The 19,262-nt window shown below is 29.6% G+C and overlaps 1 protein-coding gene across 1 annotated transcript; it reads right to left on the bottom strand.

Annotated features, from left to right (window-relative positions):
• Positions 1-11,729: 11,729 nt before the first annotated feature.
• On the bottom strand, positions 11,730-14,210 carry LOC108844082 (probable pectinesterase/pectinesterase inhibitor 17). Its single transcript, XM_018617284.2, has 2 exons — positions 13,294-14,210; positions 11,730-12,650 (listed from the first exon to the last, which is right to left on the bottom strand). The coding sequence occupies exons 1-2, from the start codon at positions 14,138-14,140 to the stop codon at positions 11,965-11,967; spliced, it is 1,533 nt and encodes a 510-aa protein (XP_018472786.1). The 5' UTR covers positions 14,141-14,210; the 3' UTR covers positions 11,730-11,964.
• Positions 14,211-19,262: the final 5,052 nt, after the last annotated feature.

Here is a 19,262-nt window from a genome sequence, read left to right as displayed (position 1 = left end):
AATATTATACTTTTCAAAAAAATATTCCATTGTAATTTTCTTTTTAAAAATTCTACATGTGTTAAAATATCTCATTTTTAAGAAAATGAAAATTAAAAATCAAAACCAGATGATATTAACATAAAATTATAGATTTGCAATGATAGTGCCAAGTTGACAATATTGTAAGAATGCAACAAACTATATTAATCTGACAACGGACAAATCCAATGCTAGACTATTGGTAATATTATTTGAGTTTCTTATTTGATTGGGCTAGGTTATAGCAAACTAAAACTATTTATGGTTATAATTTTTTTGTCCTTTCACTTAATTATAATGAAATAAATATCAAAAAAAAAAATTATTGATAAAAACAAAAATATTATTGACTATTTTAAAATATGAAGTAGATAAATCATAAATTATATCAAAATAGGTTTTTAATTCAAAAATGTGTCCCCTAACATACATCTAAATTCAAAAATTGATGTAAAAAACTTTCTCATTCTTTTTATGTTTTCACAAAATGAAAAAATCAAACAAAACCCGTGCAACGCACGGGTCCATAACTAGTATATAATAAACTAATGATTTTACGATTTAATTTGATTTTATGATTTAATTTTTATAATTTTCTAAAAATATGTTTATATTTTTGAAATATTTTTAATTTAAATTATATCTCGAAATTTGAAATGCCATAATTAAATATATTGATTTTAATGATGATTTATGATTTATTACCATTTTTTTTTAACGTCTGAATAGATTATTATCGAGTAATTATGCTATTACAACGATGAGAATATTACAAAGACAATTCTACAGGCGACAATTCTACCACCCTGTGAGAATACACGTCTGACTGTACCACTCTGAGCCGTCCTATGAGATCCATGTTCGATGGTACTCTCTGCACCAAGCTGAAGATCTCATGTAACATGTTTCTCCATAATCTGCATAATTTGGTATTTTCTCGGGTTTGAACCCCAAACCTCCGGGTGTAGAAGCAATTGAACCCTTAGTCAAACCACTGGACCAAAGGGGCTTCCACATTACCATATTTTTTAAAAGTCGAAAAATATAAATCGATAATAAATATAATATATGAGTTATTACTATATTTTAAAAAATTTACCAAAAATGTAAATTAACATTAAATATAATTGTCAATGTCATATTAATCTATAAGACATGTCATCAATTTTAGTAGCCATGTCACAATTATTAATCTAGGTGTTTTCCTGCACCATGTGTAATGATGAATTTTTTAAAAGTTAAATTTTATATTTTAAAATGTAATTTCTAAATATTATATATTTTATTATTTTGACCAATAATTAATATAAATATCATTAATTAAGCATAAAATTAAGAGAAAATATTTTTTTTTTCAAATTATATTTAAGAATATATATGTATATATATAAAGTTAAAATCTTATATAAAAAATTATTTATTTCATTTGATTAAATGTATTAAATCAACTTGTAAAAAAATACTAAAATCATATAAAATTATATAGTTATCAAAAATTAAAACTAAATAATATTTATATAATTTGTAGATATCTAAAAGAAACTAATGAAATAAACGATTTAAAATCTTTTTTTTAAATTCAGAAAATTTAGAAAATTTTAGATAATAAAAATTTTATAATTATAAAAGTAAAATTATATAATATTTGGAAATTCAAAATGTCATATTTGAATATATATGTATATATATATATATATAGTTAAAATCTTAGATAAAAAATTATTTATTTCATTTGGTTAAATGTATTAAATCAACTTGTACAAAATTACTAAAGTCATATAAAATTGTACAGTTATCAAAAATAAAAACTAAATAATATTTATATAATTTGTAGATATCTAAAAGAAACTAATGATATTACGATTTATTTTATTTTTTAATTCAGAAAATTTAGAAAATTTTAGATAATAAAAATTTAATGATTATAAATGTAAAATTATATAATATTTCGAAATTCAAAATCTCATATTTGAATATATTTATTTTAGTGATGATTTATGAGTTATTACCATATTCTACAAAGTTTTAACCAAAATAAATCAATATTAAATGTAATATATGAGTTATTGCCATATTCTAAAAACATTTCCAAAAATAATATATCAGCATTAAATGTAATTATTCATGTCATATTTAATCATATGACATGTCATCAATGTTAATAGCCACGTCACAATTATTTTTGTGAAAACGATTGTAGAGACGACATGTGGCAAATCACTTCTCAAATATAGACTAGGGGATTAGGGTTCCCGCATAAAATTTAGAGTAATTTAAGTTTTCCGCCTAAATCAAAGTCTTCCAGAAGTCTTACGGAAGTCTTCTCATGTATTAGATCTTAAAAGTAATTAATAAGTTTAATAAAAAAAATTGAAACGGAAAAAATCGAAATCATGTTCATAAACATTATAAATGATGAAAATTTAGTTTTACTAGAATTTTGAATTATTTTTAACATAAATGGTGAATGTAGATTGAGTCACGATAATCTTTGGTTTGGGGGTTTGGAAACATATGTTATTGTACTGGTCGTATTTTTTAGGGTTAGATTTTGAAATCTTATTTTAAATTCTTTTTTTCTAAATTTGACATATAATATGTTTACTTAATATCTAATAACTTGATTTAAACACTTTCTAAGTTTCTTTTAAGTTTAAGGAAGTTTTTTCTGCTATTTAGGTGTTATTGCATTGATTTTAAGGTAAAGAAGATTTCTTCGGAAGTCTTCTCTTAGAAGACTTTTTCGTAAGTCTTTTGTATCGAAAATATTTAACATAATTAGAATTTTCGTCTCCGTATGTAAAGAAAATTTACACGTTCTTTTTCTTCCTTTCAAATGGCTACAACAAAAAATGTAATGTTTTTTACTTTGTAACTCTCTAACCTTTTTCTAATCTCTTTGAATATCAAAACACCAAACTTTAATCATTTCTAACTTTTTTATGACTTCTCACTAGTTTATCTTCTTTTTGCAGGTTTTTCATTAAATGATTATCATCTTTCACTCTTTCAAAAGGCAATCTATAAATTTTGGATATGTATTTTGTGTGCTTTATATATGTTAGAGTCTAAAAGCTATAGATTCAACCTAATGTGATTGTTTTGTTATTTTGTAATCATAATTTTTCATTTTGAAGTTTTTCTCCGTTTTGAAGCCATTTGAATGTTTTTTGAATTTGCAATTTTTTTTACAGATCTGAAATAGACTTTGAAAGACTTCTGAGAAGACTATTGGAATATTTCTGGAAAGTCTTCTAATGCATTTTATGCTAGAAGACTTTTGAAGTATTCTTCCCAAAGTGGTACAAATTTTGGATTTTTTTGTGTGTTTTATATATTAGATTCTAAAAAGTTATAGATACAACCTAATATGAGTGTTTTGGTTTATTATTTAAGAATAAAATTTATTTTTTGAAGTCTTCTCTATTTTGAATCTATTTAATGCTTTTTAAATATGTAGATTTTTCATACCTAAGACAGATTTTGGAAGACTTATGAGGCAACTTCTGGAAGAACTTCTTTGGAAGTCTTCTAATGTATTTTTATACTAGAAAACTTCCTACGAAGTCTTTAGGAAGTCTTCTACCTAAAGTGGTACAGAAGTAATGATGTCAAGTGGAGTCCTAGCTTATCTATGTTGATGATAATATTTTAGTTCAATGTGTAATAATTTTTTGTTTATGACTTGTTTTATGATTCATATGTGTATTATTTTAGTTGTGAATTCTTTTGTAACCTTAAGAGATGTTAATAAAAAGAATTTGGTAAATTTGTTCATGTATTTGCCAAAAGTACTTTACATTATTAAAGTTATTGATACACTATACCAATAATTTTTTTAAACCATTCTACCCACTCATAACAAAACAAAAACAGTGTTCTTTGGATCAAGAAATCATGAGCTTCAATGTCTCTATGAACCTTACAAAGTTTGGAATCAAAATTTTGGGTTTTTGGAATGAATTTAGATAGAAAGTGAAATTAAATTTGATTTGTGTGCAAAGTAATGAAATATGAAGGGTAAAAAAATTGAAACTTTTGTGCATTAAGAGTTCAATTTGGTTGTTTACGGTGGTTGGTCTATTGATGACAGTTGCAATTTGTAAATACTTGGTGAAGATGAAAATTGATAAGGTAAAATACTAATTTTACAACAAAAATGGTATTTTCGTAAATAACTCGAACATTAGGATGAAAAAAAATTCAAAAAAAAGGATATATTATGTTTGACTGAAATTTTAGCTCATATTTGAAAAAAGCCCTGAAACTTTCTCTCGTATGTATATTTCCTACTAGGTCGGCCCGCCCTACGGGCGGGATGTGAAACTATAAAATAATTTCAAACGGCTAATATACAAATTAAAAACATTAAGATCTGGATACTGAAATTTTAGGCATGTAAATACTGGATCCGGACCAGTTATATATTTTTAAAATATTTAAACATAATTATATCTATATATGTATACTATAAATATTTAGTTTAAAATGTCTATTTTTTATTTTGTTTTAACATTTAATATATACTTATTTTAATGTGATGTTTCTAATTTTATTTGATGTAATATGTTGTGAGACCATACTATTATATTATTATTTTATATTTTTTGTGTGGTTTTTTAGTTTTGATGAAAACATAATTTTATTACAATTGACCAATTTTCCTATACAGTATAGTTTTATTTTAGAAATGAGAATATCCAAATATGTTTTTTTTTGTTTATTTATATTTGATCTGACTTGTATTGTCAATGTTTTTCCCTTTTTAATATCATCTATATCATCTATATCATTCACAATGTGTTGTAATTATAAAAGATTTATACATCATATAAGTTTTTTTATTCTACTTCATCTATTCCTATTCTTAGAAGAAATAAGATTAATCTTCTATGTCATTTGATTGGATTTTGGTAAGTTATTCTATAACAGTGATTTTATATTTATATTAAAGTTTATTAATATTTTTAAAAAGCATTAATACATATAGAACTTATAGAAATTTCATTTGCGAAAACATAGTTAAAATATAATATATATTTTTAAATTACTTTTGTTTGTATTTATAATCATACATTTGCAAGTTAAACTATAACTATAAAATAAATAATTATATTCACGAACGGATTATATGAGCCTCACAAAATTTTGGAGTATTTTAAAGCTGGAAAAGAAAAAGAAAAATTGGAGTATCTTATATATTGATAATATATCCAAGTTTTGAGAATACCCATAAGCGTATGGACATTGTATAGTCAGAAAGCTTGAAGTTGTAGTTGCTCCGGGTAAATGCCAAATGGTCGCTGGCCTCACCTGCTCGCCGACGAATAGCTTGCTAACCCCACAAGACGCTGCCTTTTTCAGAGAGATGAAGAGATCGCGATCTCCGAAGATTATAGATTTTGCCGGAAACGACGCATCGAAGGTTTATATATATAAGGATCTAGCAGACGAAGAGCGCAATAGGTTGATTCGTAGTGGGATGGAGAATAAAGACGATTTAAGATTAACCACAAACACCGTTACAGAATCTAGAAAGTCTCAGCGCCAAATGAAAACAGACGAAGAAACACGAAGGAGAACATCTGTTAGGGATTCCGTAGAACAGTGTCGATGGGCCTAGTGCCGAAGAGCATTTTATTTGCGCTGGACGAAGCCCACTGCGAAGCCCATTTCGAGAGAACAAAGTTTAAGTGATACGGTGCGTATCTGATGTGGTCAACTCGTGAGACTTCTAATTTATGACGTGGACGCTGATGTGTGCAGCAGGAGAGATTCAACTTCTCTTTTTATATATATAGATATATATGTTATGCCTTTTTCTCTCTTTTTTTTTGGTAAAGGATTTCTATTAAATTTTTTCTCTCTTCTGAACCTATTTTAATAAAATCGTTTAATTTAAATTGGCATACTCTTTATTTAGCAACAACAATCTAACAATATTAAAAGGGGAATAAGAGCTCCATTGAGCTATGCCACATAGGATTAAAAAATCAACCAATTATATCTTTCAAATCAGCCAATGTCATTTAAGTGATTTAAACAAAAAACAAATACAGCAATGAAACTCAAACGGTTCCTCTTTCTTGCTCTGCAAAACGTATTTTCTATAAATCTCTTCCTTTTTTTGGCCAAGCGTGGTCTATATTAATCAGAACTTCTTCCTTTTCAGAACAATATTAAAAGGGGAATAAGAGCTCCATTGAGCTATGCCACATAGGATTAAAAAATCAACCAATTATATCTTTCAAATCAGCCATGTCATTTAAGTGATTTAAACAAAAACAAATACAGCAATGAAACTCAAACGGTTCCTCTTTCTTGCTCTGCAAAACGTATTTTCTATAAATCTCTTCTTTTTTTGGCCAAGCGTGGTCTATATTAATCAGAACTTCTTCCTTTTTCAGAATAATTTCCTCAGCAATCCAATTAAAAAAGGTATTACGTCTTTCTCTAGGTTCGTTTAATGTCTATTTTATTTGTTTTGCAGAGAATGTCTTCCAAACAAACGTAATAATTCAGCTTTTGCTTTCTCCCAACCTAATGATCCGATGGTGAGTTTGTTTTCATTTTTTAGTCGTGCGTCTAAGTTACTTTCAACTACAAATTTTACTGGATCATGATTGGTGAAGAGCAAGAGAAGTCAGATCTTTGTCATCGTCATTTTCAGGATGAAGATCCAGCTGGAGTCAACATGCAACCAGTGCTCAAATCTTGCCTCAAGCGTCTATTTGATCATGGTCCCTTTACTAATGTGTTGAGTTGTTCAATCTTCGAGAAACCGTTCCACGATATGACGGAGTTCGAGCCGATTTTTATATGTTAAGCAAAGACGGTTCAGAACTTCGTAGAGGAGAAAAGCTCGATAGGCAAACCGAATTTGGCTGCTACCACTGCAGTGTTTGGTGGTTCATCTCAAATATGATTTTCGACATTGGTACTCCCTCTGATGCCTCCGATCATACCTTTTATTCTAACCTCTTGCTCTCACTCACTCTCTGTCTTGAGTAGTATATTAACCAAATTGTAATCTCTATCTTATCAGAGTTTTATTCCATGCACGAGCCTCACCGAGAGGAACATCTTAGCCGACGCGTTGAAGATAGTAGATAAGAACAGATCAGTGAAACGAAAAGACAATATTGTTAAAGAGTGACTCTTATCTCTAAAATATGATTCTTAGGTCTTCATGTCGAAATGGGAAAGGTCTCCTTCTTTCCAAGCCGGTAAATATCTCTCTTCTCAAACCTACTCTTCACCAAATCTATGTGACTGATGATCTAAGGCTTGCTAATTTTCAGGTGAATGAGTACAATTTTTTTTTGACTTGATGTATCTTTCTTAGCCCGAGAAGAATTGTCCTTTAGAGTCATCATCTGTATGCTTCACATTTGTTTTCCTCTTGAAATATTATCATACAGTAGCTTTTTAATTGCAAGGACTCATTTCTGTTATAGAATTGTACATCTATATTGGATTTAAGGTAAGTGACAAGTTCTTATAGGAATATATCACACTCTCTGTGTGCAGGATTGGCTTACTTTGGTTTAGAGATACAACACTACCACTAGCTGTTTTCATCTGGCTGCGTCACGAACCTAACATTTGGAGTTGTTTCTTTATATGTTGGAGACTCTATCTCGGTCCATGGAAATTATATTAATGTAAGTTGTGCTTATCATGTGTGAATTAAAATCTCTGTTTGTATTAAGTTTGAGCTAATAGTTTTCTACTCCATAAGTTTTTAATAGGTTTTGGATCCTATATAATTTGCAGTGTGTCCAAAAGCTTCCAGAACAAACTTGAGTTGTCGTTTCTCTCATTTGTACGGATCAATTACTTATGTCATGTTTTTGAACATTATTGTGAATGATTAGTTTTAATTCACTTTCATTAACTTCTTAGAAATCATGAATATGTCAGTATCCCCTGTTGTAGATATGGGCTGCCACTGAAGGTGGAAACTTGGAAGTGACATACACTAGAACTTTATTCCCTCATTGGGTTTTATAAATATGTATAATGTAAAAAATGAGTTTTCACCAGCTTATTGTATACATGGTGCTAGCTCTCTGTGGCATGCATGATGCAGACACCAAGCTGGTACTGCTCCTGCTACGAAAACTGAGAATTCATTCAGTACCTCACCTGGTTAGGAGGCAAAGAATCTGCACAGCTGATAAAAAATAGGAATTAACAGGAGTTTGTAATACTAAGCTAAAATTTTAATTTACACAGTCAGGAGATCATTGTTTACAGTCATGTTTGCGTACTCATTGTTCTTTTTTATATTCATTTCTTTTAAATAATTATAAAATTAACATAGATCCAGACCAGATCTTAACTAATGGTATTAGATGGCTCTAACTTTCTACTTTTCCATTTGGTGGAGTGTTGTGTTCTGGGAACGTGTCTGAAGTTTTAATCATCATTATTAAACCATTTACTGGATGTTGGCCTAGATAGTTAAGTTTTTATTTCTTTGGGCTACCACGATGACTGCTTCTAAGCATCATGGTTTACATGAAACGTTTATTCAAACATATGTAAAATCATAACTAATTTAGTGGAACATATCCTACAATATACAATAATTCCATCTGGTTATTATCAATCAACACGAGAAAGAAAAACGCATAAGTAGCTCAAAATATTTATGTTCTCATACAATGTATCTTTCACGTATTCATTTTTCTATATTTAATATAATTTATTCTAATTTTAATATGTCTTTTAATTTATTTTTATTTTAATACGTCTTTACAAAATATTAGACATGTAATACTTACTAGAATAAACATTAAAACCTCCTCACGTAGTAAGCAATTCTCAAAATATTTGTTTCAGATTTCTCCCTTGCCCTCTCATAAACATCAAACCTCATATATCAAGTACTCACCTCAAGCTTGAACAACAGAACATCCGTTTGATGTCAAAAAAAATACTCGCTTAACTCGAACCATCATCTCACAATTTTCCTTTTTTACGTCTACAAAGTATTTCGTGGGTATGATCTTCTACACTCAAGAAGCAGACATACCTTTACGTGCATTACTATTAACTTAAAAAAATAACAAAATGCTCAATTGCTAGGTGTAGTATTAAGCTGAAGGCTTTTTAGATTTCTTCATGTTAGTTTCATAGAAAATGCTATTTTTAAAGTTATAATGCCGGCATGCTTCATATAGTTTGTTTTGCTTCTCTAAATAAAACCACAAACCCTTCAGATCGATATGTATGAGTCTTTTTTCACTTTATCTACATATATTCAAATTCTTCCCCTCTAAACTTTTGTCCAGATAGTGAATTTACATAAAAGATGTATCGTATATATTTCTTTAGGTCAAAGGAGATGCTCAACAAAATATTAATAAAGGGATAACAAGATCTTAATTTACTTCCCACAGCTCAAACTTTATAGGTTCTTTAGGACAAATTTATCAAATGATATTATATATCTATATAAATTTAAAAAGAGAAATATATAACCACATTATCCGCGCGTAGCGTGGACACGGATCTAGTAAAAAGAAAAAAGACATAAATCTTAATCTCAAAGAGGAAAGGAAAATGTTAACTAAAATAATAAATACCCGTAAACTACACCTCGTCACTCGAGAGCCAGTGCTGGATCTAGATATAACAAATGAAAGATTATAATCTTCACCCCCAAAATTAAAAATTTTAATAAATTTGTATGACCCAAAATCTCAGATCTTGGCAAGCATATTTTGCTACTGTTATGGTTAAACGATATTTTCACATAAACAAATTATACGACTTAGCACAAAATTACAAGCAATGCATGCATGTATGAATTACGGAAAATAAGAAACAACGTTTGGGTTCGGGTATAATGTAAGTATAGGTATATCAATATAAACTATTCAAACTAAATCATGAAGTGATGAACGCCTCGGTTCCTGCCTTCTTGGAATAGTTAGCTTTGCATTTATTTCTCCACCTGATATGTTCATATCGGCGAGATCTTTCGTTTTCAAGTGTATTAATTAGTCATAAATTCGCAACTGGACAAAAAAATCATAGGTTGGTTTAAAATTTTCTTTGAGTTGTAGATTAGATTGGTCCAATTTCAAGAATTATCTTCTGAGTTGACATTCATTTGCGTGTGTTGCCGTAACCATTAGCGGATTTGGTCCATACAAAGGAAAATATCAACTGTACTTGTTGTTGGATGATGGTAATAGTTAATGAGAATAAGTTCCATTTGACATTTTATCAAATGAATGAATGTATACTTGTGTGTACATGTATATAACTAAATATTTCAAAACGTTTGTAAAGCTATAAATTAATTTTATCAATAAATAATACTGATCTGATATGATAAATAGCGTAGACTAATTGAATATGCCTAATTAATGTAAATAATACTGATATGATATGTTGACAAAAAAACTGATCAGATATAGTTACTGTTCATGCATAATCTAATTAGTTAATCTGATGAGCAATCCCGGAATTTCAGTTTTTATATGTTTTTTTTATGTCCGATCCAGATTCGCGGTCAGACCGATAAATCCGATGACTCTCTAAGTAATCCAGTTTGAATTTTAAAAATATCCGCTAAGCAAAAACCTAATAAAACCCACTAAAAATCTTTAAATCCGGCAATCCGGTTACTGGTGAACCGATGAGTAATTTTTATTTAGTTTTTTTCTTAGGTTTTAGTTACTTTATCAAAATGTTTTGTATTGTAAATATATTTTCCAGTTGTTTTATATTCTAAATAAAAGATTAGGTTTTTACTTTAAAATTTTTAATCTTCTCATGAAATTTTCATTTTCTTTGCTGCCACATATATTCTATATCTCTTCCAACTTTATTTTTTTCTTATTTTGTTCATCGTGAATAGCATTTGTTTTAACTTTTAGTTCTAGGTTCTAACTTCTATCATATAAACTGTGTTTTATACTTTTTCATGAATCACATGCTTTTATTGTATTCGTTTTATTTTACATGTTCTAAATAAATATTGTTTTCTGTGAATAAAATTCATTGATTTGATTCAATTCTGTAAAATCATCACATATAATATCAACTAAAAAAATTATTGTGATATTTAGATTTTGATAAATATTTCATTATGCCACCTTAAGATGATATAGTGAACGATGATAGATATAGCCAAAACTGGTTAATAAAATTTGATATCAATTTTCTTTTTTATCAAAAATTACAATCTTGATGTTTATTTTTGGTTTATTTTGATTGAAAATAATTTTATTTGACATTAGATATCTAAAATTTATGAAATTTAATGTCTTGCTATGTTTTATTATATGTCCTAACTCCTACCTTCTTACAAAAACTATTAAATAATTTAAACTATTATTAAATATTATATATGTGGAATAAAGTTTAAAAATAAAGAGACGAAAATTAAAATTTCCCAAGGAAATGTGAAATTTCTCCTTATATTTTTAATAAATTATATATTAAAATTTAATTAATTTATTAATCCGTGGTTCGTCCGTGAAAGATCTAATATCTAGTGACTTGGAAAATTTTTCGGTTATGTGTTCGAGTCGGGTTTAAAAACATTGCCTTTTTTACATGAACTATGTGTAGCAATAACATTTAAGCCCTATTATTTTCGACCTTCTGCTAAACCCATTCACTCAGGACTAAACCAGAATTTCTAGTTGGGCTTTACAATAATATACGAAAGGAAGTAAGGAACAAAATGAACAGTCCTTAACTTTTAATCATATGATAAATTTATTTCAGAAAACTGAATACAATAAACTTAAAGAAAAAGAGAGATTACGCGAAATTACTACAAACATACAAGAATTTCCATTATTACATTGTAAAAAGCAATACTTATTCTTTGTAATAGACCAATCAATTGGGTCGTATATACAACTTTGCATCATATATTATAGTCATATGAAATTTTGAATTAGCAATATATATCCCTTAAAGTCCAGAAGTAAATGGTACGTCCGATGGAATCCAAGAGCTACCGGCAAGAAAACTACCAACAGTAAAACTCGAAGCATCTGAGGTAGAACCAAGGACCCGGAATCCAGGCCATGTAACCCGACCTGAGGTCGAAGCACCCGGACCTGTATTCTGAAACTCAGCATAAAACAAAGTCCTTAAAGCAAAGTTACCGTCCCACTCAAGCCACCCACGTGGATCAATCAAACTATCAAGAGAAGTCTTCATAAACACCGTCCTAGAATATTGTCTCCATGGTCGACCCAAATAAGTCTTGGTGGATCCCAAAACAGGTCGGAGATCCGAAGCTGCGGTGACCCGAGAGTTGTGGATAATAATACCCGTATTTTGGTTCGGGTCGGATCTTCCTTGAGCAGTGATTGTGTTGGTGCGACTACGTGGACGACGTGCAAAGATGTTGCAGTTTTGGAGAACTGCAGCTGCATTTCCGAAGATGAAGTCCACAGTTCCATAAACATCACAGTCACGGTAGAATTGACGGTTGGAGTGAACATAAAGTGTATCTTGGTAACCTTCGAAGCTGCATTGGTAGAAAACAGATAGATCCGACCCGGATCTTAGAGCTACTGCTTGTGCATTGTTCGCACCTGCCGTGTTTCTAAATGTTATTCCACGTGCTATAAACCCGTCCCCAACCGCGGCTGTAGTAATTTGACAAAAAGTATAAAAATGATTACTTACCTTTTTGATTATGACATTGTTGAATTATTACATAATCTTATAGATAATCATAATATGAATGGCCATGCTAGTAAAATCGACAAACTAATAAAAAAATACGGACGAAAATGAAAAATTATTTTTTTTTCAAAAAAAGAAAGAAAAGGAAAAATGATTGATTTATAATTGTATAATTTAATCGTCAAATTTGTGAACTGACCAACCGTTTTTAATAAAAACATAACCAAATCATAAAATGCAATTATATAGTTTAGATCGACAAAATATAAGATTGATTATACTTGTAAGTATCTCAGGACACGAATAATAATGATTTTTTTTTTTTTTGAATAATAATGATTTGACTTTCCTTTTCTAAAATTCTATGGAAATTTAATTTGCAAGAAAAAGACACCAACGACAACTAAAGACCTTAAGATTATCTTGATTATGTACAACCTATAGGACGCGGAAAGTGGTTCTTATATATCACTTTCAGTTTTGCTCTAGTTTGGTGTTTTCATGCACGTAACAATTTGCAAACAAGATCGACCATTTAGTCTATATATATTTCTCATGAAAATAAATAAAATTAATCATTTTTTTTTGTTTTGTAATACATACCGACAGTAGCTGAATTAAACGTGGTCGATCCTCCTCCAACACTTCTGCTTCCGGTAATAATCGTTCTCCCTATACCATCACCTCTCAACATAACATTCTTTTTTCGAATCTCAAGATTCTCACTGTAAACGCCTTGCTTCACATATATCACGAACCTACCACTCCCCGAAGCAGCGTTGACTGCGTCTTTAATTGTCCTGAAATTACCCGACCCGTCTTTAGCCACCACCGCGTTATCTCTTGGTGTCGAGCTTTGCAGAAGCTTCCGGTCACCGGGTTTGACCCACGAAGGGAACCCGTCTTTCTCGGGTGGGGTATAGTTGAAAGGGACTTTGTTAATGGCGAGTGTATTGCATATAAGATTTGAGACGTTGTTTGCCATCAAAGGAAGAACGATATCGGTAACACCAAACTCTAAGAATCCGGCACGACAAGTTTCGAGATTGGTTAGAGCCGTGCTGAGCCATGTTTGTGCGTCGGTTTTTGAGCACTTCACGTTTGGGTCCATAGTCTCGTTGATTTTAGAGACGGTGAAGTCGTAGAGCTTGATGCAATCTTCCCAAGCAGCTTTTTCACGTGTGTCGCGGCACTTTGGTCCTAGTGTGGACGCGTGGGATTTGGCGAGGATGGCTCGGTCTAGAGCTAGTTTCATTGAGATTTTGAGGAATTCTGACTCGGATTTTATGGGCTTTTGGTTTGAGTTGTGGGTTAAGAAGTACTCGCATGGTTTCGGGTTTGGAGTTTGACTACACCACGCTTTCACGTCTTTGGAGTTGTACCCCCAAACAGTGGATGCCGCTAAAATGCATAGGAACACAAATGTTAGAATATCAACTCGAAAAACCATTATAAGACCAAATGTTTTGAGAAACGAGAAGCTTGTGTTTGAAGGTATTGGATGATGAGATTCATGTCTTGAATCGATGTGTTTATATAGATGTGTGTGTGACTTTATGCTTTTATTAAATAAATAATGTTTTTTTTGAAGATTTAAATAAATAATATTAATATATTTAATATGTAATTTCGTCGCAGCTGAAGCAAAAACGCATATATTTCTGTACCAACCAACGGATTGGTAACCCCGTCATATATTCTCTATGTTGAAATTTATTCTCTTGTTTTGGCTCTCTTCTGTTTACAATAATAATAATTTGAGTAGGTGACATTTGGAATAAGTTTCAATCAGAAAAAAAGAAGAGAAATTGGGGTGTATGACGTGAAAAAAAGCATAATTCACTGAGTAACCAATTCCCCTAACATTCCTATGCACGCCGTTATATATACGTAATAATACTGTATTACTCTTTTTTTCAACCGGCGTAACCTGATGGAAAAGGTAATTAGATCTTTTTTTTTTGACTTTTGAGAAAGTAAAAAGTTTATGTTGAATCCATCGTTTGTTCCACATCATCGGACTATCAGTTTTCTCTGAATTTATTCCATCTGAAATCCTCCACTGTTTATCTTCTCTGATTGAAACCGATTGCGAGAAGACGTTGTTACAGTCTAAGTGGTGAGAAGAAGCAATGTGAATCTCTTTCCCTTCACATCGGCACTTCGACTCACACCGCTGCTTCGTCTCACAGTACGGATTCGTCAAATAAAGTGTTTATCTTTTGTCTCTATTAATTACCCAAAATTGATCGGAGAAGATGAACTTATTGTGTTCTATTCTATTATATGCATATAGAATAGAATGTAAAACAATATGTACTTTTATATTTTATTATGCAATATATTATATTGTTATACTATTTTATCATGTTCCATTCCATTTGACGGTTACTAAAAATGTTATATTTTGTTTAAAAATATAGTTTGTAATTTTCTTAAGTTCTCACTATTCTTACATGTTTTGAATCTGTAAAAATTGAACTATGATCTATATTGTATTTTCTAATATTATATAATATTACATAATATTATGTACTTTTTAGATTTTGATAGTATATTATGTTACTATACTATTTTACCATGTTCCATTTCATTTGACGGTTACTAAAATGTGTTCTATTTTGTTAAGAAATATAGTTTATAATTTTCTTAAATTCTCACTATCATTACATGTTTTGAACCTGTAAAAATATAGTATGATTTATAGTGTATAGTTTAATATTATATAATTTAAATTAATATTATAAAATATTATGTACTTTTTTAGATTTTGACATTTAGATTAGGGTTTATATTTGGGTTAGGGTTTATATATGGATTAGGGTTTATATATAATTGGATTAGGGTTTAGTAATTAGAGTTTAGGATTTAGTATTTATAAGATGAAGGAATATGATAAGGGTTAGTATTAACTTCTTTGTTTATATTTGGGTTTATAGTTTACTGATTAGAGTCTAGGGTATAGTATATGGGTTGTGTGGGATTGAGATGGATAATATGGGATATATTTAGTGTTTAGAGGTTGTAGATGAAGTTATAATTTTTATACTATTTCGGTGATATAGAATGGAACATTCAGTATATATGTATGTGGTCAATAAAATTATACGTGGATGATTTTTTTTCTATTGACCACGTTACTCTCTTCTGCTTTTTTACCTGTTACCTGCAAACACAAAGGATAGAACCGGATAATTTATGGTACAAAAGCTAAAAAATGCATTATGTCAAAATCAAAGACATTTACTTAATTTACAATCAAAATATGGCTAGTTGGCAAATAAGCCCAAAAAAGAAACCAGTCTTTTCAAAAAAAAAAAAACAGTCAGTCCACAACTAAAAATTTATACGAATCTTAGAAGCGACTTAAATGTGATAGCCAATATTAATAGGTTTACTGGATTTTGACCCGTCCTTAAAAAAGTGGATATATTTTTTGTTTTACATTTAAAAAAAAAATATTTTTATGTATTTTTAATTATACTCATGTTTTTATTTGTATAATATTTCTTTTTAAATGATTAATAAAAAGCTTTAATAATTATATTAAAATAATTGGACCACACATATATCAATAGGTCATGTTCATGTTTTAATAGTATTGATTGATTAGGAAATCGCAAGTAGTTTACATATATAGTAGCCTATTCTTTTTTTTTAAATAAGTCCTATCGGCTGATCCGGTCGATCTTGAAAAATGCACTTAATGCTAAAAAATGGAGTAGTTCCAAATCGTATCACACTGTTTGACTCGAGTTTGGAACAACTTTCGATTAATATCAAAAGTAGATTGATCATCTGCTATAACCTACCATGTAAATAATATAGATCGAAATCCAAATCTGCACTGATCAAATAATTGACAATTCAGTTTAAAAAAAAATTGAATCCATATCTGATATGAGTATTACTATGCTATTATCACTTGGTTAGTAGTCTAATACATAGTTTATCAAAATTTATATACAATTGAAGAACATTATTGGCATATACGCGTCTGAGGTAGTATATTTCAATATGATGTCCAATGGTCTCTTAAACAAAAGTGAAATAATAAATTTCAAAGTCATGCCTCTATATGATTAGTTTGGTTTATGTGTCTAATTGTAACAATAATGATAAAAATTTATTATATGCAGGTCAGGCAGAGACAGCGTCATCCTATCCTCAACGATGACTAATCAACCATCGACGTCGCGTCAACTTCGTAAATTTTCAGTTTTCACTGCTTTTTTTTCTAACGTATATATACGATTCATTTGCCGTAGTATACGACTACCAACCATTTGCACATTTTTTTTCTAGATATCAGAGCAAATTATTTTATTTGGTTAAAGTATGTTAGACTATAACGGTGAAAAGATAATGTATAAAGGAGACACTTTTTCTGAAGATTATGTTTAGTTGTATTACGTGTCCACTTTGACCCCCGGTAATTAAAAAACCTTTGAATTGGCAAAAAATATTTTACTTCTTATATTTTTGTTTACATAATCAAATACAACACAAGCAAGATCTATCTTAAAGATTCCATAGTTGAAACAAAAATATATTCTTATGATCATGTACAAAACTAAACTCTATAACTAGTACATGTTTAGACTAATGAAAGACAACTACATTTAGACATATGTTAACTACGTTTAGAATCTTTAGACTAATGATATACTTAAGATTTTACGGAAAATATATATAGACATAAATCTATATGTAACTATTTTGTTTGCTTGAAATTAGGAAATTGATAGTACCTACGTAATCGTATCGCGATGGTAGGTTGGTCATCTACTATAAAAGCAAAAGATATTAATGATCTTATCCCTCCAAAAACGGATTATTAAGTGGTTGAAGAGCTGGTTTACATGCATGCAATGTGCATGCATGCACGGCTATATGCCAATATATGTTCATACTACTAAAAATCTATGTCAACATTCAAATTAAATGAATTAGAATTAACAGAGTAGTGGTAGCATAATGACAATCTCTTAGAATTTGGTGTGTATCTACTGGAAGAGTCATAAATTATTTTTACCGGGATCATATTATATTTAATTAAAATTTTTTTTTTAAATGAAATGAATATTATCATTATTAACGTTATGCACTTTTACATTATGCACATTACATTATTTTATTACTAATTTAATTTTAATACTATTTTTAGTTTTATAATATATTTCAATCAAAACAATATTTTTATGGAATTACATAAAGTGAAAAGTTTAATGGAGTATAAGTTTTTTCCTATTAATTACTTCTTTAAAATAATAGATTACTAATACTTTTATTAAAAATAAATTATAGTTAAAAAGAAGAAAATAAAAAGGTATTATTTTTAATCTAAATTCTTGAACTGCATTTGATTTCAGTAAGCAAAAATTAATATTATATATACATAAAAGGAAAAAAATAAAAAGAAAAACTAATTAAAGAAATAAGTGTGCTTATTTAGTTTTACTAGGTCAATTTATTTTAATTATATATAATAGTATAGACTAATATATTATAATTTTTTATTGGTTTGTAGTTAGACAAAATTTTATAGGAATAATATTTTTGGATTGGTGTTAGTATAGGATATTTGATGATAACTAAACTAATTTTCCAAATTTCATGGGGTTAACTGACCCCCTCCTAACACACTGCCTCCGTCCCTATGTGTATTCACATCAGTTATGGGTTCGATCTTTTTTTGGAACTAAATTATCATTATTTGGCCAGTTTGGAATTGGACTTTGATCTAAGTGGTTTATATGATGAACCGTAACAGATGATCGGTCCATTCCTGGCACTAGTTGGAAGATATTTCAAATTCGGTCAGACAATGTGGTATGTTTTCAGGATAGTCCGTTCTATAATACTAAGTGTATTCTTTTCGGAACCGATATGATAATTTGATAGGATTTATCAAAAAAAAAAGAGTGAGAATTGGAAACTACTTGACATAATACAGCTTGCATTTTCTTTAATTATGTTTATTGTGTTTAAAATATGTGAAGACTAAAACTTAAAAAAAAAAACTAATAGTGAGAAAGGCTGAGGCACCAATATCGCCGGAGTCATACGTCAATCTTGAAATTACGATCACAAGACAATGAACTAGTGCAAGCTAAGGGCTAAGGTTTATATATACATCATAGACTGTGGTCCGTCATAGTCTGCCCAAGAATTAAGCCCCACCATCGAAATGGAAAATATACATTTAAAAAATCTGTTACACAAAGCATTTTTTTTTTCCCTTCAATTCCTTTTTGCCCATTCTTTTTGAAAGGTTTACTTAGTATTATCAATCAAGCTCTGGGTTTTTGAAACCTCGCCGTTCAAAACAAGTCTGCGTTCCATGTAACCTTGGCGGAAGAAACTAGCAGAAAACGTATATGGTCTCAATCTATGGGTAGATTACCAACATTATCATCTGGTCTGAATTGACTTTCTACACGCGAATTAAAAAGGTTACTTATTTTATTAGCAACGACCTCAATTATCATGTCTTTTTCATTTGACCATGAAATAACAAAGTAATCTGACCTCTGGACGTTAATTAGTCTTCTCATTGATTATCCATAGAG

The sequence above is a fragment of the Raphanus sativus genome, chromosome 3 (genome assembly GCF_000801105.2).
Source record: "Raphanus sativus cultivar WK10039 chromosome 3, ASM80110v3, whole genome shotgun sequence".
Classification (NCBI taxonomy): domain Eukaryota; kingdom Viridiplantae; phylum Streptophyta; class Magnoliopsida; order Brassicales; family Brassicaceae; genus Raphanus; species Raphanus sativus.
The sequence above is the reverse complement of the archived record's forward strand: the minus strand, read 5'-3'. Positions and strand labels throughout refer to the sequence as shown.

Coding starts and splice junctions, on each gene's coding strand:
- LOC108844082 (XM_018617284.2), bottom strand. CDS start 14,140: ATGGTTTTTCGAGTTGATATTCTAACATTTGTGTTCCTATGCATTTTA. Junction 12,651..13,293: donor GTTTAATTCAGCTACTGTCG/GTATGTATTACA, acceptor AAATTACTACAG/CCGCGGTTGGGGACGGGTTT.